Source organism: Equus caballus, chromosome X (assembly GCF_041296265.1).
Source record: "Equus caballus isolate H_3958 breed thoroughbred chromosome X, TB-T2T, whole genome shotgun sequence".
NCBI lineage: Eukaryota > Metazoa > Chordata > Mammalia > Perissodactyla > Equidae > Equus > Equus caballus.
Genome location: NC_091715.1, coordinates 75,457,087 through 75,481,065, shown reverse-complemented (window position 1 = coordinate 75,481,065; position 23,979 = coordinate 75,457,087). Strand labels below are relative to the sequence as shown.

The following is a 23,979-nucleotide window of genomic DNA, read 5'->3' as shown; positions in this document are numbered from 1 at the left end:
TTCAACACTTCATTATACTGTTACTATTACGTATTCTAGAAACCCTCTTTTTTCTTTTATAAATCTGATTTAGTGTTTTTACTTATAATTTGGAACCCAAGGGAAGGTGCTTTTTTGTTAAAGCTACTGACAGGCAAGTATTGACATTTCTAGATCTGAAGTGCCTTTCAAAAAGTGAGTCCTTACATGAAATGTTTGTTAGTTTACGTTGAACCGTAAGATTTTTGAATATGGCATTCAAAATAAAACATTCTAAATTAATTTTCAGAATTTTAAGTAATGATATAGGGAGAAATTTCAAGTTATTGTGATTGTTTTTGAAGTTTGATCTGAGCATTTTTCTTTATTTCTGCTTGACTGTTAGTTACAACATAATAGAATTAGATTTACTTCTTAGAATTCATCTTAAGGTAGATAATTTAAATAATTACAGATGTCCTTTCATTTGTGGTGACCCTGTTGAATTGTTGGCTATTTTATTGCTTCCTCCTTGGACCTTTACTGGGGACAACAAACATAGTAATGAGCGGTGTGTGTGTGTGTGTGTGTGTGTGTGTATAAATAGACAGGTTTTGTTAATATACAAATTTTGTATATTGAAATGGTGACTTGGAAACTTTTTTTAAAGACACATTTTAAGAGTTTTGAATCATTTTAAAGACACTCCTATCATAAGAGTGAACCAAAGGCATAATTATCTTTAAGTGTGGTATATATTTTTATATTTATTCAGCATTTTTCATCCATAGACTTGAAAGAACCAATTAGTGCTTACATTTGGAATGATAGAAATTATATTACCTTCATTTTATATACAAAAGAGAAAGCAATTTTATGCTATTGAAAAAAGCTTTTATCAAGATTGTTTGTTCACTACTATCTTTAAAAAGAATACATACATCTATGATGATATATGTCATTATAAGAACTTGCATCTGCATATAACATATTGGAGTTTAAAATTGTTTTCACATTGTCTCATTTGACCCTTACCAACTACTTTAAAACACTGTATTTGAATTCCAGACATACCTGTATTTTTTTCTTACCTTACTCTGCTCATGTTCTCTAATTACTAGTAATAGTTTAAATTGTCTAATAGAACAGTAGAACGATCTTTGACTGCTAGTAGCATAGTTATTGCATCTCTAAGTGTGGAAGCAATTTAAGCATGTGTGATTTATTAACTGCTATGTGGATACACAGCCATAGTTAGGAAGAACAGAATGCATCATGGGAAGCCAGAAAGCATGTGTTGCTCAACCCTGGTGTGGATATAATGCTGATAGGTATATGGCAGAGAGCAATCAGTGTCTGGAAACTAGTATTCCTCAGTACTGATTTGCTTGAGCCATGTGTGCACTCTTGCTATCTGTAATATGCTGGCTTTAGCTATTTGTCTGGATTGATCCTTGGCTTTTTTTTTCACCCTTAGGCTCTAGGAACATACTTTAAATGATTAAAATCCTTTTAGAGATTTATCATTAGTCCTAGGAGAACTAGTATCTGAGTACACATGAGATGGGATTAAGAAAGTGAAGAGAGCTGCTGTTAGGGACAAAGAATTTGGATTGGGTTAGTGTTCTTAGTAAAATTTTGTTCTGAAAGCACCTTTGTCAAATTTGAATATTACTTTAGTTTGTGTGTTTGTGTTCTTGTTTTACTGATGTTGATTACTGATTAATGAATAATTTTTTTTGGTAGGGAGCAAAATAGTAATTTAAAGCCAATTTAGTAGTTGTACCATATTTTAGAGATAGCCTTGTTTAACATTTCTCACATAGGATGATTTTGTGGGTAGTAGAAAAGACCATAAGATTCAATCTGTAAGATAGCTGTTTTTTGCTGAGTGACCCTGGGCAAGTTACTTAGCCTTTCAGAGATTTAATTTCCTCGTTTATATAATAAAAATCCTTACCTATTTTACAAGGTTGTTTTGTGAACCAAATGAGATAAATATGAAAGAATGCATTTTATTAATTGAAATGCTGTGCAAATGAATTGGTTACTACATTTTTTTTTTTTGAGGAAGACCTGCCCTGAGCTAACATCCACGCCCATCTTCCTCTACTTTATACACTTTATACGTGGGACACCTACCACAGCATGGCTTTTGCCAAGCAGTGCCAGGTCCACACCCGGGATCCAAACCAGCAAACCCCGGGCTGCCAAGAAGTGAACCGTGCGCACTTGACCACTGCGCCACCGGGCTGGTCCCTGGTTACTACATTTAAAAAATAGGATAGAGAGGTTGAATGGCTAGCATGGAAATCTGGAGAACTATGACCCAAGAATTTACATTTTCTTAGCTAATTATTAGCACCTGGTTTTCCTAATATTTTATTAAGGTAAGGGACATATAAAATAGTACCATTAAAAAAAGAGTATTTAGAAAGTGTCAGAATTGAACCCAAAATGCGTGTTTGAAGTGCATCTGTGTTAACTCAAACAAGAAATGATAATTATGTCAAAATATATTTAGTGTTTGCATTTTTATGAATTACAGAAAAATAATTCCCTATGATACTGGTATAGTATTCACTTTTTTAAGTGGGAGGTATGTCTTTTTGATGTCTTGTTGCAGGGATCCTCAACCCTTTTGATTGATATCTTCTTATCCTGAATTTATTTTCTATACATTATCGATAATTTGTTGTATTTGAATTTACCTTGTTGAAGATGTTTTCTCATGACCTTTGTTATCTACCATAGTGCTTTATGTTTAACTGGTCCTCAGTTATTATTTATTCAGTTTTCTTAACTTTTGTTAGAAGAATTCCATGACGTATTTTTTTAGGCTTATTTAATCTGCTAGCTGGTACTGAGTTGTTTTATTGGACCTTTCTCTACTGAGAAACTTGTAGGATGTGGGTGAGTCTCTTGTCCTTGTCTTAATATCATCTGTCCTCAAGGTTATAGTACTTGTAGTGCTTTCTTGAGGCAGTGTAACCCAGAGAATACTTGAGCCTTTGTGGGTTGCTCTGGCTGGCTCATTTATGAGGAAATCTTATAACTAATAAAAAGAAAAATGCTGTGAACAATGATTAACATTTTCAAAGGAAAGTGATAGGAAGTCTTAACACTTTATAGCCCACTCTGCTAACCAGTAGTATCACTACAATAGAAAAGCTTACCTGTTTTCTTTTCCTTTCTGCCCAGTTTTTCCCCCTCTCCTCCTTCAAATTTAGCAAACAGTAAAACAACATTTAAACTATAAAGATATAATATCAGATTATTGCAGACATTTATATTTTACTGAAAAATGTCAAGAAGAAAATAAACTATTAATTTTTTTGTTTTCTTCCAGTCTTTTTTTTTTTTGTACGTGTAGTTTTTTCCTTCAATATCAGATGATAACTCTGGATAGAGTTTTTATACTTTTTCTTTTTTTAACAGCATTGTAGAGGAGCATCTTAAACATTGAGGAGATATTGTGTGCTAGTCACTGAGCAAAGTGCGTTTATTGGGTGGGGGGGGTGCCTTTCTCTTTGCCTGGAATGCCCTCCCTTCCCTATATCTGTCTTGTGAACTTTTACTTAGCTTTCAAGTGCGAGAATGGACATGAACCCGTACCCCCAGGCCAAATTTAGGTACTGTACTTCTTTGCTTCTTTAGCTCTCTGAACAAACCTCTGGGCATTTACAGCTTTGATTTATTTCTATTTAGTACTAGTTTATTTACCCCACTGGGACTATGGGTTCCCTGAGGGCAGCAGTTCAATCTCCTTTCCATTGCATCCCTATACTTTAAATGTCTGAATGAATTAATGAATGCATGAGTGAATGATTTTGTTTTGGTTTTAACCAAATCATATGAGGTGGTTATCATTACTCCCTGTTTTACAGCTAAGGAAGCTCAGGCTCAAAGAGACGGCGTAACTTTTCAGGTCAAGAAAGTAGGAACTGAGGATCCTGGAAAAATTCAAATCTAGGTCCTTTCTACTGTATCACACTGCCAGAAAGAGTAACAGCTAGTAAATTTTAGAGCCTGAATAATCCAGGCTCTCAGACTTCAGAGTACCATGCTTGTCTCTATACTATACTTATATCGATGTATTTAAAACCTTGCTATATTTTTCAACATCTGTTTTGTTTTCTGTCCCTAAATATCAAAAATCATGCGACTAATTTTCTGTATGTACTTCTTCTATCTCCCCCACCAAAAAAAATATAAAAATTTTTTTAGATAAAATGTTGCCTTTTACTTCTTAAGCATATGATCCCAGTTTGATTATTCTTTTTACCTGTGTAGGCATGATCTTAGAAAACAAAACACATAAACAATTCTCTGTTTTGTGTTTTAGAGTTACTTGTCTGATCGTATTATTTCTAAAAGCTAAAGTAAAAATGATATCATTGCCATTTGAAAATTAGTATTTCAAATATAGTTCTTGGTATAGGCCTGGCCCCCTGAGATTAGGTGCCTTTTGCATTTTATTCAGTGCCCAGCTGGACTCCTTTTAACTAATTATGATGAGTAGGATCATCTCAGTGAGCCCTCTGGTCTTCTCAGTTGTCATGATTCTGATGTGTGATAATTCAGTTTGATTTTCTCTTTAGGTCAGCCAATCTTCCTACCAAGAAGGTATATATTCTAGGTTTCATTTAATTTATTTCAGTTTATTCAAATTTATAGTTTTAACTTTTTGCAGTCTTTGTGTTGTCTTCATAATTTTTTAACTGCCCTACTAGGACAGTAATAGAGCAGTGGGCAAGGAGACCCAGATTCATTCCTTGTGACCATTGGACTTCACTTTTCTGGATCTGTTTTTCCTACTGTAAAATGTGGAGTTAGGTTGATTATGTATAAGGATCCTTCCAATTCAGGGATTCTGTAATTTAACTTTTTGGAGCTGTTTTCTAGAATAACATAGAAGTTTATCTTATACTCTTGAAGTTTGTTTTTAGAGAATACTTTTCTTCTGCAGATCTGAAAGCACTTGTCCTGTTACTTGTTGGCATTATATTTCAGAAAGAGAAATATGGCTAAATAACTGAAATTAGAATATTTGAACTTTAACTGAAAAGTGACTCATTAAGTCACAAATTTCATAGAATATTTTAAATACATACTTTTAATAATACATTTTATTATATATTACATTGTATTCATACATAATTCTAATGTAGAATTTTAAAAACTTAAAAAATAATTACTGAGGATAGATGAGTGCTTATGCCTAAAAAGATCGCCTTTAAAAAATTCCAGCTTTAATCAAAGTAAATGGATTGAAGTAAATGTTAACTACCACTTATAAGTTCTGAAGTTTGATTTAGAAGAAATTATTATTGCAAGAAGTACGCTGATATAGTCTGGAAGCCTGTTAGTGTTGTTTAAAAAAGAGAAACTATCATGTTTAAACTCAAAAGTATTTTTATTATTGTGTTGATAGATTCTGTGTTTCTCTAGTACTGTTTTATAATCAAATTTTTTTTGATTTCAGAGGAATGGACTGTCTGAATGGGACCACTTAGAAATTGAGCAATTTTCTATTGTAGGGTGAAAATCAAACTTGTGAAATTTATTTAATAGTTTACAATACAAATCTTCAAGGGGAGAATTTGGGATTAGATAAGCCTTGTTTTAGTTGTTTAATGATTTTGTAGTTTTAAATTATTAGTGAAGAATTGATAAAAAAATTTTATATAATTAGCTGAAGATCAAACATCATTGTTTCTATGAAATGAAGTAGCCAGGGGGCTTAAGATGTCAGTTTAAGATATAATTCTGACAGATTTTCTGTAAGAGGATAATTCTAAAAATTCATATAAGAGAACTCCCATTTTCTGGATTATATATTGCTGGATATATTGCAATTTCTTGGATAGTTACTTAGATTTTTGTAACAGGTGAATAACTCTTGAGATGGTAATAGGATGAAGAAAAGAAAATTTTTAGAAAAGAAAATGCCAGTAAAGACATCAACTACCATCCTATGAAAAGACTCATATAGCATTTACTTGATTAAAAAGTAATGACTGATATCAGAAGCCCAGTTTATCCAAGACAGTGTTGGGGGGGAAAATGGCATAAGTTATTATAGATCTTAATATGCAATATTTAAGTATTTTCTTTGAGATATATATTTTTAGGGGTATTAACTATGTTTTCATGTGGGCATGTTTAGGAAATGCCCTAATACAGAGGGAATGAATTACAAATTAGGATTTTAGGATATCAGTGTCTGTAGATAACAAGAAATGGTTTTTAGATGGAAACATCAGCTGCTTTGGGTTTAATATTACCTGTATATTTTACTGAAAGATACTTCTATATAGTTATTTGCTTGAGAAAAAAACTAGAGATGTGAGAAATAACTGAGAGAATTTGCTTGATCCTTTGTTCCCATTCAGAAGTTAAACCTTGTAGATGCAGATAATACAGTAAGCAGGTTAAGTTGCCATTCTTCCTGAGCATTGTGACAGTTGCCCAGGCTGTACTTTTTTTTTTTTGAGGAAGCTCAGCCCTGAGCTAACATCTGCCAATCCTCCTCTTTTTGCTGAGGAAGACTGGCCCTGAGCTAACATCCGGGCCCATCTTCCTCTACTTCATATGTGGGATGCCTGCCACCGCATGGCTTGATGAGAGGTGCCATGTCTGCACCCGGGATCCGAACCGGTGAACCCCAGGCCGCCAAAGTGGAACATGTGCACTTAACTGCTGCACCACTGGGCTGGACCCCAGGCTGTGCTTATTTTGGTAGATTAAAATTGGTTTTTGTAAGGACTTACAAAACATAATTGGCGGGAAATAATTTTTAAAAATCACAATAGAATCACTTATTCCTAGAATTCTGAATACATGTTGGATTGTAGTTCTTTGACCTGTTTGCTAAGAAAACAAGAAAAGGCACTCAAATGTGAGAATCTACAATTTTTCCTCTATGTATTCATGTGATATTGCTTATAAATAGACTTTATTTTGGTTTCTATTCATCATTGATTTGATGATCAAATATTTATCGAGAACACACAATCTCTTCTCTCATGGTAATCATTAGGAATGATTTTACAAAATTATTCTTTTGTGTTGTATTGTTCTTGACCTGGTGGTGGTTCTCTGTATTGTATGTGATGATAGACATATGTATTTATATTTTTCTCCTCTCTCTCTATATAAAATATTATTAAAATTGGCATTGTAGCCAGAAATAGATTGATTTCAGGACCTTATGTCAGGATGAGAATGTAGATTTTTTTTTTATCTAAGCATTTTTAATATTCTAGTTTTCTCTGCTTACTGTTTTAATAATTAGGTATTTATGAAACACATCAGGGACTTGAACATTAGCTTAGATAAAAAATGAAAAATTTTGTTGTTTTATTGTCTCATCACTATCTACCTATGTTAACCATCTTCAGGAATTTACTTGTGTGTTTTAAAAATGAGTTAATGTTGCAATGAACTTTGAGCACATAGTTGTTTAGGGCATGATATTTATAAAATCATTAATTTGATACTATTTTGGAAATTAGTTAACTTTCTTAGGAAAAACAGTTGTGCTTTATTAAGCAAATGTGTCCTGTTAATCCTAAAGGGACTTAGGTGAAAGTTTGGTGTAAGTAATACTTTTTGTTTGCGTTCTTAACATTGGTATAGAATCTAGAGCCTCTGATTTTTTATCAGTTCATCATTATTGAATAAATTGAGTACTGGTAGAGTTGACCTGTCATCTTTGTACTTTAATTTTAGACATGCTGACTTTTGCTGTTTTGTAATACTTATTTCCTAAGATTAACAGCTAGGCAAATGATTTAATCAAGGCATGCAAAAGTAAGTTAGAGTGCTGTGTCATTTAAATCTTATGTCATCTAAATGTGCTTAATTTTTGTAGCTGTTTCTTAAGTTTAGTTTAAATATTAAATATTTTAAATGTTATTTTCTTGATTCCATATTTTATAATTGTACTTTGCTCCGTGATGGAACAGTTTGGTAATGGAATAGATTAAGGCCTTTAAACCACATTTGTTTTCCTGTGTTTTATGTATGCTTTTTAGGTGGCAGCCAATGCACACATTCCTCCAGACTACCTCCTTAAAATTTGTGAGCGGATTGGTCCCTTACTAGATAAGGAGATCCCTCAGAGCGTTCCTGGGGTGCAGACATTGCTAGGTGTTGGTCGGCAGTCTCTGTTAAGGGATGCCAAAGGTAAGATTTTCACAGTTTTAATAAGAGGGAGTGGAGAGCAGCATATTTTTATGTTAAGTAAATGTTCCCATGCTTTTCTAAATACTAATGTTCTTCTAGTTTTTCTTATCTTGCCAATCTTGTGTTTTTGTTCTTAGTTTACAAGTAATCTTTTAGAGGCCTAAAAAGGAGCCCTTTTCCGTAAAACAGTGATACTGTAGAGGTAAAGAATATAAAATCTCTTTGTAATCCTGTGGAATAGAGATCTCAAAAGATCACTACTCTATTAGTTATAGTATAAATGCTTAAGATATTCTTTCATTACATTTTAATGTTAATTGTTATGAGTCTTGATATTATCCTAATCACATTGTATATTTCATAATGGGTAAATAAAAATGATGATACGTAAAAATTTTTATAATTGAAAATATTTAGACAAAAATATCAACCCGTCAGTGACTGTTCAATAACAGCTTCTCTCTTCCACTATTTCTCAGGCTTTTACAGATTTTCTCCAAAGTTTTACACGGAACCCCTATATATGTAATATATAAAGTAGTATTTTATGAACATAAAAATGTGAGATTAGGTGTTAATGATGCCTCTTAGTGAATAATACTTCAGGTCTAGCAACCAGTTTATTTCTATGTTTAATTTTATTATAATGTTTTTAAAAATCCTAATTCACAAAGATAAATAGTTGAATAAATCATACCGGTTTTTAAACATCTCATTTTATCATTTAAGGAAATTCTCCTATTCAGTTAATTTGGATGCTTTCAAGAGAATAGTAGAATATTTTTGTTTCAAAGTTGAATTATTAGGAATATTTCATATTTGCTTGAGTTTTTTGACATAAACCTAAAAGACAAAAAACACAACTATTTATAGTTGGTTATCATCTGATTTGCAATGTTGAAACCTGTTGTGTCACAATTGGCAGGCATTCCATAGCATGAGCATGTAACAAGTATAAATGATTCTGAATTTTACCCAGCATATTTGTGCTGTAGTCATATCCTTGCTTATACAGTTTTATACGAGTAGATGTGTATAAGCCTAAAGATCAAGAAGGAGCAATGTAAACTTAAAACCTTATTAATCCATGGCATAATTACATACGATTCAAATATATGTACAATGGAAGCTTTAGTTCTAGATCAGCACAGAAATAAATTATTCTGGTGATATATTAAGGTGTTGCTGTTTACCAGTCATAACATGGTTTATAACACATTTAAACTTATGCATGTTACTTTTTTGTTTGTTTTTCTTTGTTTTTGTGTGTGTGTGTGTGAAGAAGATTGGCCCTGAGCTAACATCTGTGCCGATCTTCCTCCATTTGTATGTGGGATGCCACCACAGCATGGCTTGATGAGCGATGTTTAGGTCTGTGCCCAGGATCTGAACCTGTGAACCCTGAGCCGCCCCAGTGGAGCGTGCAAATTTAACCACTATGACACCAGGCTGGCCTCTGCATGTTACTTTTTATTGTGGTGTTTTAATAGTTAAAAATGTATTCTGAAATTGAAAATAGACATTTGCCTCTGAGGTATAGTTAAAAAAAGACAAACGAACACTGTTCTATTCCTTGACTGACTTTTGAATCTTTTTCTGTAGACTGTAAGAGTACACTATGGAATGGGTCTGCTTTTGCAGCTCTACATAGAGGCAGACCTCCAGAACTACCTGTAAATTATGTGAAACCTCCAAACGTGGGTGAGTAATGTCCATGTGAGTTATAAACATATTCTTGATTTGTTCCTTCCTGAACTCATTATAAAGCCAAAAATAGGTACCAGAATTAAATTCCAAGTATAAACAAACTGCTTACATTCTTGAGGAGTTTCATGGTGGGTCCAGATATTTTATAGCATTTTTACTTTAAGCAAATATAATCATGGTTTTATAAAAGGTGACCTTGTTTTCTTTATTTCATTTCTTCCTTCCTTCCTTCCTCCTTTCCTCTCTCTCTCTCTCTTTCTTTCTTTCTTTTTTCTTAGCAGAAGCATTTCTTTTTTTACGTGCTACAGGTGTTTTTTAACCGTATGAATGTCTATTTACATATCTATGTGCTAAGCTCAAAAATTTTACAGGAAACTATGTAAAGATTGCTTTCAGAAGGAAACAAAAGTACATTCTGCTTATATCTGCTTGCCAAATTTATAATGATGTAATAAATTTTATATGTCTTTATTAAAATGAAAAATCACTTGTCCCACTTATAGTTTACTAAAATTCACATGTCCGATTCAGAGTTTTTCTGGGACATCTCTGATCAGACCATTATGAAGAAATACTAGTAGTGGTTCCCAAGGAGATCTAGCTACAAAAGCATATATACTAAAGTTAACTCTTACAAAGAAGGTACAAAACCAAGCATCTAGATGAGTAACTGCCACTCTACTTCCCTAGTTTCTCACTCTTCTAAAACATTGTTATTTCATATAGTGCCTATTGCCTAGAGTATCTGCCTTAAATTGAAAAATAATACTTTTTTTCAATTTTATGTAATAAGCTTATAGAACTTATTTACCCTGAGGTTAAATAAATTTAGGCTAGAAGTAATTTTAAAAGATATTTAGATTCATAAGGGTTATTAAGGTAAATTGGGTACTTTAATGTATATTGCCAACAGTACTCTTCCATAGCTTGTATATTACTGGGGAAAAGTACACTACTGGATTAGGTCTAATTGAACTTGGTCTTTTTCACTTCTTTTTTTGTTTTTAGAGTTAGTTCATCTGCCCTTCAGAATTTTCCAGTGTTCACTTTTTCCTTAAAGCTTTATTCATAATTAATTTATTGAATTGGATTGAGATAGCTTTTATTAGTCATGCATTTATTTATGTTCAAAAGATAGAATATTTTTCGCCACACAACATTATTTGTAATGCTTTATATGTCCTTCAGTGGTCACAGGTGAAGCACTATTAGCCTTTGAAGTGTTAGTTTTTCAATCTTTCTTTATTCTTTCTTCCCTTTTCAAAAAGTCTTTTAACTATGCACAAAAATTCAAACTTCTGCTGATTTTGTGCAGTAAATGCTTTACATTCTCCCTTAAATCACTTTGTTGTTCTTACAGTAATTATTTAGGAATTTTAGACCCTGGCATTGATGCTTTCACGCCTTAAATCTGCCCTGTTATTTGAGGAGGAGCTGTTAGAATAGAGATAATTCAATCATGTCTTTTTGTGTAGTATATACCAGTTAAGATCCTTAAGTTTAGGATATTTAGAATTCAGAACCTGATGAAAGCTCAAAGTAGTTTACTAGGAAAGTAAGCAAGATGAAGAAGAAATCTTTTTAAATTTGTGATTTGACACGGTTTTGTCATTGTGGGCTACAGTTCTCCACAGCCGCTTTAAAAATCAATGTTTTTTACTTTTCCAGTGAAAATAAAACTTAAGGTAAATCTTGAAAGTTTCTTCAAAGAATTTTAGGATTAGAAAGAATTTTAGCAACACTATTTCTTGATAAAATGGTTTCTTTGTCAAGTAAATGTGGGAAACAATGAGTTTAAAAAATACGGGAAAAAATGAATGCTGTGTAGGACTACTCAGAGCCTTTCATATGCTAAAAGGCATTGTTAATCACCTGATGGGGAGCATTTCCTAACTAATTTGACAGTGGAAATTCTTTTCCCAGGATACCTGTGACATTCTGAAAGTTTGCTGGGAACAGATTTGGGAAACTGGATTGTAAACCCCTGTTTAGAGCAGAAACCCAAAGCCCAGAGAAATATGTGACTGCCATGAGTTGCACTGCTTGCCCTCCAAACAGTCTATCTCTAAACCATTTCATGGTCAGATGTCACCATACTTACTTGTTCTAACAGATCTACACTTATAGAGCTCCAAAGATAGAGGATTAGCCACATTACATTTATTTTTTATGTCAAAGATTCACATAAAACTCTCCCTTTTTAAGTGTGCAGTTCAATGAGTTTTGAGAAATGTATATATTTGTATAATCACCCACACAGTAAAAATATAGAACATTTCTGTCAGCCCCGAAATTTCCTTCATGCCTCGTTGCAGTCAGTCTCCTACCTGTCCCTCAACCACTAGAAACCACTAATCTCTGTCATTGTACTTTTGCCTTATTTAGCATGTCATCTAAATGACATCATACCCATATAGCCTTTTGTGTCTGATTTCTCTTGGACCTAATACTTTTTTGATTCATGCGTGTCATTTCATGTATCAGTAATTTGTTGCTTTTTGTTACCAAGTAGTGTACCATTGTATGGATATACCACAATCTGTCCATTCACCAATTGATGGACATTTGAGTTGTTCCAGATTTTGGCAGTTACAAATACAACTACTGTAAACATTCTTGTACAGGTCTTTTCATGAACATCTGTTTTCATTTCTTTTGGGTAAATAGGTAGTGGGATTGTTGGATCATACAGTAAGTTCAGGTTTAATTTTTTAAGAAACTGCCAAATTATTCAAAAGTAGCTATTCTATTGTGTATTCCCATCAGCAAGGTATAATTTTAGAATTAGCTTCTCAATTTCTGCAAAGAAAGCAACTGGGATTTTGATTGGGATTACATTGAATCTGTAGTACATAGTATATAGTAGATCAATTTGGGGAAAATTAATGTCTTAAAAACATTGAGCTTTCCAATCCAGGAATATAGTAAAATTCTCCGTTTATTTAGATCTTCTTTAATTTCTCACAGCAGTGTTTTGTAGTTTACAGTGTACAGGTCTTACACATCTATTGTGAAATTTTTCTTTAAAATTTCATGGTTTTTGGTGCTATTTAAATTGTTTATTTTAAAATTTCAATTTCCAGTTGTTTGCTGATAGTAAGTGGAAGCAGTTTTTTTTTTCTTTTGTATATTGACCTTACTAAATTCACTAACTAGATCTAATAGCTTTTGTTTTTTGAGATTCTTTGGGATTCTCTACATAGATGATCATGTTATCTGCAAATAGACAGATTTACTTTTTCCTTTCTAATATTTTCCACATTATAGTTCTTTTTCTTGTGTTCTTGAACAGCTAGTGCCTCAAGTACAATGGTGAATTGAAGTGGTGAGACTGGACATCCTTGCCTTGTTCCTGATCTTAGGGAGAAAGCAGAGAATCTTTCATTATTAAGTATGATCATAGATGCCCTTTATCAGTTTGAGGATGTCCCTTCTGTTCCTACTTTGCATAGAATTTTTATCATAAATAGATATGTCCCATTGTCTTATTTTATCGACTATAGTTGGAATTATGCCAGTTATTTCTTGGGGCTCATTTTAACTGATATTTTATGTATAATAGTGCTACCCAGTAGAACTTTCTGTGATAATGGAGATGTTCTGTCCTGTGATATCTGAAACAGTAGCCACTAGCCACATGTGACTATTGTATCTGAGGAACTAAATTTTTATTTTTATGGAATTTTAAGTAATTTGACATTCAGTAACCACATATGGTAATGGTTACTATATTGGACAGTGCAGATCTAGAACAATATAGAAAACAGTAAGTAGCTTTCTGGATAGGTGCATAATTTGGTAATAATGTATTGAGTAATGATTCATTTTACAAATTTAACCAGAAATTTTACCTGTTTTTGTACTTAGAAACTACTTTTAGCTTTTCCTATTTTGATTTTAGTCTCTCTCTTCAAAAATCACATTGTGCCATTTCTTTCCAATGAAAATTTTGTAATTATCTTTGGCCCAAAACAGTAAATTCTGACCTTATCTAGACTCTCGACTATATTGGCTTGTTTATTCAAATGTTCACCATCCTTTATGCACTTAACAATATTATTTAGTAATTTAATGAAATGGAGGTGAGGGAACATGTGGATGGAATTTGGGAGTTAATTCCCAGTTTCCGTTCTCCAAAGTAACTACTGTAATTCTTTAAATTACTAAGGGTGAATTTCCAAATTCCTATAGGGCAAAAGCAGAGATGCCTATAATATTCATATTATTATAGGTCTAAGCTCCAGTCATGCCATTTAATTAGCTGTATGATTGACTAATCTAATTGGTTTTGCATTGTGCCTAAATCAAATCAGAGGAAGAAAACTGAACTAAATTGGAAACAGTATTAATACCTGATGCCACTCAAAGAAATTCTGGGACATATGTAATTATTATTTGTAGTATTATTTGAGATCTTGCACTATAATGACTATGTATTGTTATTTTTTCATCTCTTTAAAGATTAGTATTTGTTTTGGAAACTTTGTAGTAGTTACACTAAAACTTGAAAATAAAATTTCACGCAAACACAACTCTGCTGCTGAGCTAGTTTGTCAGTACAGAAGTAATTTTAAAAGTCTGTTTCATGTCTGTTTGAAATGAATATTTGGAAGAACTAGTATTTCAGCTATTATCTGTTATGGTAAAGGTTTCAGCAATTTCTTACATTATCATATTCTAAACAATTTTTATAAAATTATCTGTAGAAATGGCAGCAAGATGCCTTGTTCATTTGAGTTAGAGACTGACATTATACCCAAGGAACAAATGTACATACTTACATTTCTAAACTGAGTCAAGGGCATGATGCGTTAAGATTCTATTCTTAAACTTTTTGTTCCCCCTTTTATCTTTTAGTACAATTGACATATAGCAGTGTCCTGTAATGTACATAGTAGGCCTGTAATTTATACTGTATATGCTCAGGAGGTTTGCATTAACTCTGTAGCCAAATTAATGTTTATATGTTGCCATAAGCTTCCATTTATCATTGATTGGCATTTGACTTCTTGGCCATTGTATGGTTATATGTCACACTTAAATCCAGAATTCACTTGGAGGTGGGAAACCTGCCTCTTGTTAGTATGTAAATGTAAATTGAAAGAAAGTAGTTTAATCTAAACTTTTTATTTGGCTGAGTGATTGGGTTTCTGCCAGGAATATTTGTCATCCTCACTCTAATTTTGTGTGGTTCTTATCTCTTGCCCATGGATCACACTTTTGCCAGGCCTTGCTTTCTGTTGCCTGCTTTTCTTGACTTAACCACCTTCCTCCTTTTTGTACTCATATCATTGTGCATGAAACAAGTTGCTCCCAAAGTCATTACTTTTACATATCTGGAGAGGAGCAAGGGATTTTTGTCACACCTGCAAGTAATTAGAACTGGAATATAAACTTAGTATCTTTTGTGTGTGCTACATTGTGAGTGCTCACTAAATATTAAATGAATGGAAGTGCTATAATTGCTGCCACATGGAAATGGAAGCATCCCTTTTAAAGACATTTATATGGTTTTATACTGCTCATATGAGTTTCTAGCCCCTTTTATTAATTTCTGGAATTAATATTGTATTAATATTAGGTTTAATTTAATTTTTTTATTTAAAAAAACAGATTTTATTATATGAGCCTTAGTATCATCATATAAAATATAACGAAAAAAGAATTTCTTGGTTTAATCCTATTATGAACATTCTTTTCCTTTCATCATTATTCTTTGTCATTCCTTTAGCTTTTTCTTTCAACATAGACCAAAGTATTTTAAAATAATCTTTTAGTATTTGTTCTATACATTTTACTTAGTACCAGGTAGAAATAGAACTCTATATTTACAGTTCATAAAAGGAATCTGTAAACAGTTTTGAATTTGTTTAGTTGAAGGAAAAGGCAGTCTAAAACATCTGTGTATAATAACCAAATCAGGTTAAATCGTTTAGAAGAAGATAGTAAAATAAAGATTTATGATATTTATTCTCAAATTATATTAAGTGAACTTGGCAGAAAGGCTGAATGGAATTAGAAATACTGTGTCTTTACCATATCTCACTTAATGTTGTCCTAGCAATAAAACTTTCAATGACCATGAATATCAATAGTTTGTAGGACTTAACAGTGTTATTTAAACTGTACTGTGGATGGGTGTTATGGGGGTAGGAATGGCATCAGCCTTACAGACTGTAAAGCTGTTACTCTGTGTGGTCAAGATTTCAGAGACATATTTTGATCCATAGTAGCATCAAACCCATGAAAGAAATAATTCTCTTGTGCTTTTGCTGCAGTTTTCAGGTTTTATTAAAATTCATTTTTATTCTTTTCCTGGCATCTTTCAAGATTTTATATTAATTTGTTTAGTTGTTAGATCTTTTTTGGGAAACCCTGCAGGCTACACATAGAAAACATTTCTAGTCATTGTAAATCTAGAATTGACACTGAATTTCTTCAGTCACTTTGCAGGGTTCCTTTTTTTTGAGGAAGATTAGCCCTGAGCTAACATCTGCTGCCAATCCTCCTCTTTTTGTTGAGGAAGATTGGCCCTGAGCTAACATCCGTGCCCATCTTCCACTACTTTATATGTGAGACACTTACCACAGCATGGCGTGCCAAGTGGTGCCGTGTTCGCACCCAGGTTCCGAACCGGCGAACCCCAGGCTACCGAAGCAGAATGTGTGAACTTAACCACTGTGCCACTGGGCCAACCCCTGCAGTGTTCTTGACAGAGTATTTTCTTAGTCTGTTGTTGTCCTCTCTACTTACAGGAGCTGATACGTTCAACTGCATTTTAACCAATCAGAAGGTTGCATGTATGCTATTATTCTATTTTTGATTAAAATTTTAAAAAAATGAAGCTACGGATGTTGACCAAGTGACTTTTTTGTAAAAGAGAAAAGACTAATCCAAGATTATTTTAGCCCTTTTTAAATACAACTTGTTCTCTGAGAAACTTTGTATTTGAAGATGATATTGATGGTGATGGGCATGCTACGAGAAGCTTGTTCTGTGAACAATAGTCCTTTCTGCTTTGTGTGTATAAAGCCTTAAAACTGTTACTTGGTTAGCAGTTTATTGGCTGAGCCTGGTACTGTTTTTGATTCAGTCTTAAGCTTTTGCTGAAAGCATCCCTCTCCCCGTTTCATTCTCCACCCCACCCTCACATTCCTGAGGTTTGTCTTTGAGGTAGGAGTGTAACTACTGTTTCTTAGAAGTTAAAAACTTGCTTCATTATTTTGTAGTTACTTTAGTGGATTTTCCAACATTACTTATTGATCCTATAGGCATCATACTAGAATGTGATTTTGGTAATTGTGTCCTTTGTCCTTCATGTCCCTCACAAGGCTGACCTAGCAAAGTTGGGTTGAGATTATTCTTTAAAATACCTAGACCTGCTATTTTCCAAAGCATTATTGGTAACGAGGCGCCTTTAAACTCTCTGGGTTGTTTATGGCTTCGATGGATGTGAAGTTTGCTTGACCTGTGGTTAAAAGAATTAATTCAGTATATCTTTCAATGCTATTTATGGAAGAATTGGAAACGTTCTATTTTTTATATAATCTGTATTAAAGTTTAAAAATTAAAAGTTAGAAAATTACACAAGGATTTCATCAACACTATGTATAGCATATTATTAGATTGTGACAGATAAAATTTCTCAAGAGTTATGTGACTCATTTGTATTAAAAATCGGTTAATATCATCAATTTGTATGCTTCTGGTTTTATCTGGATCTTGATGCCAAGTTGATCATACCCTCTTTCGCCCAGCACATACAGCACTTGCCTGGCTTTGGTTAAGTACTATATCACTTAGCATCACTGATCAGATATTTCCCGTGATATGAGCAGTAGAATTCAGTGAGGTATTCATCTTTCTTGGCAGTGAGAATCTCTTATGGTTAGTGATTTTCTGGTTTAGGCTTAGAAAATTTTTTTTCCGGGTGGGAGGGCTTTTGTCAGTACTAAACTGCTGAATCTGTAGGGCAATTCAAAATAATTTACCTTGGTAAAGACTTGTCAACCAGAGACCACCAGGAACAAGCCTGACAAAATCAGATTTATTGACTCATAGTGAGGGAGTTACACTCTCTAGGAATCACAGAAGGCCTCTGGATAAGAGGGAGGAGGGAAGTGTCTTTTTTAAGTTTTGGTTTACTACTGAAGAATTCTGAGGAGGGTCTGAAGGAAGCCAGGATTAATTCTGGGTTGGTGGCTCCTTCTGAGGCAGATTGAGAGAAGTGGGGATTAACTAGAGATAGGGTGCTGTCATGAAACAGGGCAGTTTAGAAATTGGGTATCTCCCTCTAGTAATAAATTAAAATAGCAAAATGAGTCTGGGGGCGTTATTGGTAAGAAAGCAGTAATCACTCAAAGAGGGGGTTGTTATGATATTTTACAACTGCTTCATGACCTTGGGAAAACAGTCTTTCCTGTTAACTTTGCAGCTGGCTTTATCTGTTTCTGTCCTTCCCCCTGATTAATTGCAAGGCTGCTTTTTTCTTTTTCAGTCCTGGCTGATATTCACTCTTTCAGGCCCAGATAGATTTTGATTCTTTTAACGTGTGGTTTTAAAAATCTTCCAGAAGCACTTTGTCAGCATACAACAGTTTGTTATTAGTTGTATTTAAGGGCTTTTCTGGATGTTCTTAGACTGTTGAGTTGAAAATCCTTTGTTTTAGCCTAGAAACATTTTCTGACACCAGTTCAAAGTTCCATGCCAGTGTTAAATGATTTTAATACAAACAGATTTTTTTCCACTGTAAATAGAGAATGATTGGAGTAGACTAGTTGTCTGACAACTCAGATGTGGCCATCTTAGAATACTCTTTGGATCTTGGGGAACTTTTTAGTACACCCCAATTTAGTAGACAGCAGAGTGTTGATTTTGTTCATTGTCTTTTGTGAGTAGAGGGAAGACTGAGGAATATAATGTAGAATTTTTGTTGTTAAAAGTGATTTCCTATTTCAGGCTCATAGCAGATTATATTTTCTATAATGTCATTGAATAGATAGCATTGAAAAGGGGGAAGACTATTGAACTAGAATCAGGAGACCTGGATTGATCCTAGGCTCTGCCATTTATTGGCTCTGTGATATTAGGCAAGTCACTTAGTTTCTTTGGGGTTAATTTCTTTGTTTACAAAGTGAAGAAAATGCTTGCCTTCATATGTCACAGGATTACTGTGAACTCAAATGAGATGTCTGTGGAATTACTTTATAAACCTTAACATTTTATGCCAATGTAATTTGTAATTATGAAATTGGGTCACAGATGCTGATAATGTTGATAATAATAATAATGACTTATAGATTAAAGATCCAGTATTTGAGTTTTCATGAAAAGATTTTCCAGCTCACATGCAACTATAGTGGGGCACTACTTTAATATCTAAACCTAAGTCTCAGACCTGACCCTTGACTCCAAATACACTGCTCTTCCCACAAAATTCTCAGCAAAGTAAATAATTTGTATTTCCTAGTTGACATAATAGAACATCCTGTCAACCATTGTAACTGCTCTGAGATATTTATAATATTCATATTTGCTATCACTTTCCCAAATAGTTTCCAGCCTCTGATTTATGTTTAGAATCATAGTTTTCACATTGATGTATGTGTTTTAAATAAAACATGAGAGAATATGGTGGGTATTGGTAAACACCATCATTTTATTCAATATACTTTGAGGTCCAACTGTATCAAGTACACCTCTTTGAAAAATGAATACTGATTTTATTCAGAATAGAATTTCCTATTTGATAAAATAGTAGCCTAGATTTTAAAGTGGGAGATGAGACTGGAAAGGGAGGTTGAAGCCCAATTATTCTGAACAGTCCATGCTAGGAGTCTGTAAAATTTTTTATAAAGCACCAGATAGGAAAAATTTTCAACCTTCTGGGTCATTTGGTCTCTGTTGCAAATACTCAGTTCAGTGGTGGTGTGTAAGCAGCCATAGATAATATGAAAATGAATGAGCATGGTTGTTTTCCAATAAAACTGTATTTACAAAAACAGGTGGTAGGCTGAATTTGGCCCCTGGGACTTAGTTTACCAACCCCTGCTCTGCACTATACTGATGAGTTTAGACTTTGTCCTATAGGTGCTGAAGAACCATTGGATACTTTTGAGTAGGAAAATTACATGATTGGATTTTTATTTTGAAAAGATAACTCAGGTGGCAGAGTGTAGGATAAATTGGAGAGGAGAGAGGCTGGAGGAGGCAGACAGGGAAATCAGAGGAAAGGCTATTACTGTAGATGTAGATGGGAGATGATTAGAAATGGAGATAACTGGATTGATTCAAGCAAAGTTTTGGAGGTGGGATTAATACTACAGTTTGATTGGATATGAGTCATAAAAGAAGAGTAAAAAATAATTTGTTAGTGACAAAGTTGAAGAGAGGGAGAATATAGGAAACTTGTGATGGAAGGATAATAAATTTGATTTGGGAAATCTTCATCTATGGTACATCTAGATAGAGGGGATGCATGTCAATTAGGTGGTTGAAAGTGTGGACCAGGACTTAACGTTAAAGATAAAGGTTAGAGATAAAGATTTGATGGTAATTAGTATGTGGGTAGGTAAGATTGCAGGGACTGCATGAAGACAGAGAAGAGAGCTCTTGATAGAATTTGAATGAACTATTAGAATTTCATCATGGGTGAGTCAGAGTAGAAAAAACAATATAAGAAACTAAAAAGGCAAGGTTTAGAGAGGCATGGGTAGAATCAGAAATGATATCTTATAAGTCATAAGAAGGGAATTGCAGATTTGATCAATATTCCTTATGAAACCTACTGGCTCTATGGAGGTTATATTCTCAGTGGTTTTGGAGAGTTGAATAATAAGAAAAATTCCTTAAGTTTCTAGAAATAATTTTTATTCAGTTCAGAAAATACTTGAACACCAAATATATGCAAAGCCTTTTCTAAGTGTTCAAGGAAGTCTTTGCTATAAAGGATTTTACTCTTTGATTGGGGAGGTTTAGACAGATGCTGGAATATGATGGTAGTACAGGGCATTGCCTCAGTCCTTTCATCCTGCTGTAACAAAATAGCATAGACTGGGTGGCTTATAAACAACAAACATTTATTTCTCACAGTTCAAGAGTGTGAGAAGTCCAAGATCAAGGCTCTGGCAGATTCAGTGTCTGGTGAGGACCTGCTTTCTGGTTCATAGATGGTGCTCTCTCACTGTAGCCTCACATGGAGGAAGGGTCAAGAGAGCTTTCTCTCACCTCTTTCATAAGAGCACTAATTTTGTTCATGAGGGCAGAGCCTTCATGACCTAATCACCTCCCAAAAGGCCCCACATCCTAATACCATCACATTGGACTTTAGGTTTTCAACATATGAATTAGGGGGAGAGATACAAACATTCAATCTATAGCAGGCATAGACTAAGTGATTTAAGGGAAATACAAAGGGTAATGGGAATTCAGGAAAGAGAGATGAAACTGATTAAGAGAAGCAAGGAAATATTTTAAGGAATAAATGACATTTGAGATGAACTTTGAAGGATTATTTATAACTTGAGGGATGGGACATTCCAGGAGAGAGAATATCTGCATAGGATGGGGGAAAAAAAGACTTGTCTGAGAAACACAAGTAAAAAGAAACAATGGAAATATAGCGCAACTAGAAAACAAAAGATAAAATGGAATATTAAGTCCTCATATATCAATAATCACTGTAAATGTAAATAGATTGAATTCATCAAAAGACAGAGTGGCTAGGTGCATTAAAAGACAAGACCCAACAGTATGCTGCCTCTCGGCGATGCATCTGAGCTCTGAATACAAACATAAAATCTACGAGATGCAATGGAAGATGATACTCCAAGCAAATGGCAACCAAAAGAAAGCAAGTGTAGTGATAATTGTATCAGACAAGATAGACTTCATGCCAAAAAATAACAAAAGACAAAGATGGACCTTATATAGTGATAAAGGGGACAGTCTATCAAGAAGACGTAATATTTACTTATATGTATGTACCCAACATAGGAGCACCAAAGTATATAAAGCTACTGTTAATAGACCTAAAGGGAGAAGTTGACAGCAACATAATAATAGTAGGGGACTTTAGTATCCCACTTACATCAGTGGAGCAATCATCCAGGGAGAAAGTCAACAAGGAAACAGTGGCTTTAAATGAAACACTAGTCTAGATGAACTTAATAGATATATATAGAACTTTCCATCCGAAAGCATCAGAATACACATTTTTCTCAAGTGCACATGAAACATTCTCAAAGTTAGACCATATGTTGGGAAACAAAACAAGTCTTAATAAATTTAAGAAAATTAAATCAAAGCAAGCACCTTTTCTGACCACGGTGGTATGAAAGTAGAAATCAACTACAAGAAGAAAGTTGGAAAAGAAACAAATATGTGGAGATTAAACAACATGCTACTGAACAACTGTTGGATCAATGAAGTAATCAAAGGAGAAATCAACAAATATCTGGAGACAAATGAAAATGAAAACATAACATACCAAGATCAATGGGATGCAGCAAAAGCAGTACTAAGAGGGAAGTATATAGCAGTACAGACCTATCTTAGGCAAGAAGAAAAATCTCAAACAATCTAACACTCTACCTAAGAAACTAGAAAAAGCAAATGAAGCCCAAAGTCAGTAGAAGAAAAGAAATAGTAGGGGCAGGCTCGGTGGGATAGTGGTTAAGTTTGCATGCTCTACTTTGGTGGCCTGAGGTGTATGGGTTTGGATCTTGGGTGCGGACCTGAACACTGCTCGTCCAGCCATGTTGAGGCAGCATCCCACATACAAAGTAGAGGAAGATTGGCGCAGGTGTTAGCTCAGGGCCAATCTTCCTCACCAAAAAAATAATAATAATAGTAATAATAAAATAAAAATCAGAGTGGAAATAGATAAAATGGAGACTAAAAAGACAATAGAAAAGATTGATGAAATTAACAGCCTGTTCCTTGAAAAAAATAAAAATGACAAACCTCTGGCTAGACTCACTAAGAAAAAAGAGAAGGCTCACGTAAATAAAATCAGAAATGAAAGAGGAGAAATTACAGCGGACACCACAGAAATACAAGGCCTCATAAGAGAATACTGTGAAAAGCTATATGCCAACAAATTGGATAACCTACAAGAAATAGCTTAGTTCTGTGGCCTGCCTGGTGGCACATGGGTTAAGTGAGCACCTTCCGCTTCTCGGCAGCCTGGGGTTCACTGGTTCAGATCCTGGGTGTGGACATGGCACCACTTGGCACACCATGCTGTGGTAGGCATCCCACATATAAAGCAGAGGAAGATGGGCACGTATGTTAGCTCAGGGCCAGTCTTCCACAGCGAAAAGAGGAGGATTTGCAGCAGTTAGCTCAGGGCTAATCTTCCTCAAAAAAAAAAAAAAAAGAAATAGCTAAGTTCTTAGACACATACAACCTCACAATCAAGAAGGAATAGACAATCTGAATAGCCAGTCACTAGTAAGGAGATTGAAACAGTAATCAAAAACCTCCTCCCCAAAAAACATTCCAGGGCCAGATGGCTTCTCTGGTGAATTCTACCAAACATTCAAAGAAAATTTCATACCTGTCATTCTCAAACTCTTCCAAAACACTGAAGAGTAGGGAACATTTCCTAACTCATTTTCTTTTTTTTTGAAGAAGAAGATTAGCTCTGAGCTAACTGCTGCCAAGCCTCCTCTTTCCGCTGAGGAAGACTGGCCCTGAGCTAACATCCATGCCCACCTTCCTCTGCTTTATATGTGGGATGCCTACCACAGCATGGTATGCCAAGTGGTGCCATGTCTGCACCTGGGATCCGAACTGGCGAACCCTGGGCTGCTGAAGTGGAACGTGCGCACTTAACCACTGTGCCACTTGGCCGACCCCCATCCTAACTCCTTTTCTAAGGCCAACATTACTCTGATATCAAAACCAGACAAGGGCAACACACACAAAGAAACAAAATGACAGGCTAATATTGCTGATGAACATAGATTCAAAAATTCTCAAGAAAATATTAGCAAATCAAACAAAATACATTAAAAAGATCATACACCATGATCAAGTGGGATTTATTCCAGGGGTGCAAGGATAGTTCAACATCTGCAAATCAATGTAATACACCATATGAACAAAATGAAGAGTAGAATT

The 23,979-nt window shown here is 34.2% G+C and overlaps 1 protein-coding gene across 2 annotated transcripts in view; it reads left to right on the top strand.

Annotated features, from left to right (window-relative positions):
- The window catches only part of BRWD3 (bromodomain and WD repeat domain containing 3), a 118,113-nt gene that overhangs the window by 4,391 nt on the left and 89,743 nt on the right, over positions 1 to 23,979 (top strand). For both annotated transcript variants that reach the window (XM_023633968.2, XM_023633969.2), the window contains exons 5-6: positions 7,998 to 8,148; positions 9,751 to 9,849. In XM_023633968.2, the coding sequence (XP_023489736.1) occupies positions 7,998 to 8,148; positions 9,751 to 9,849 (250 nt within the window). The remainder of the gene's footprint in view (positions 1 to 7,997; positions 8,149 to 9,750; positions 9,850 to 23,979) is intronic.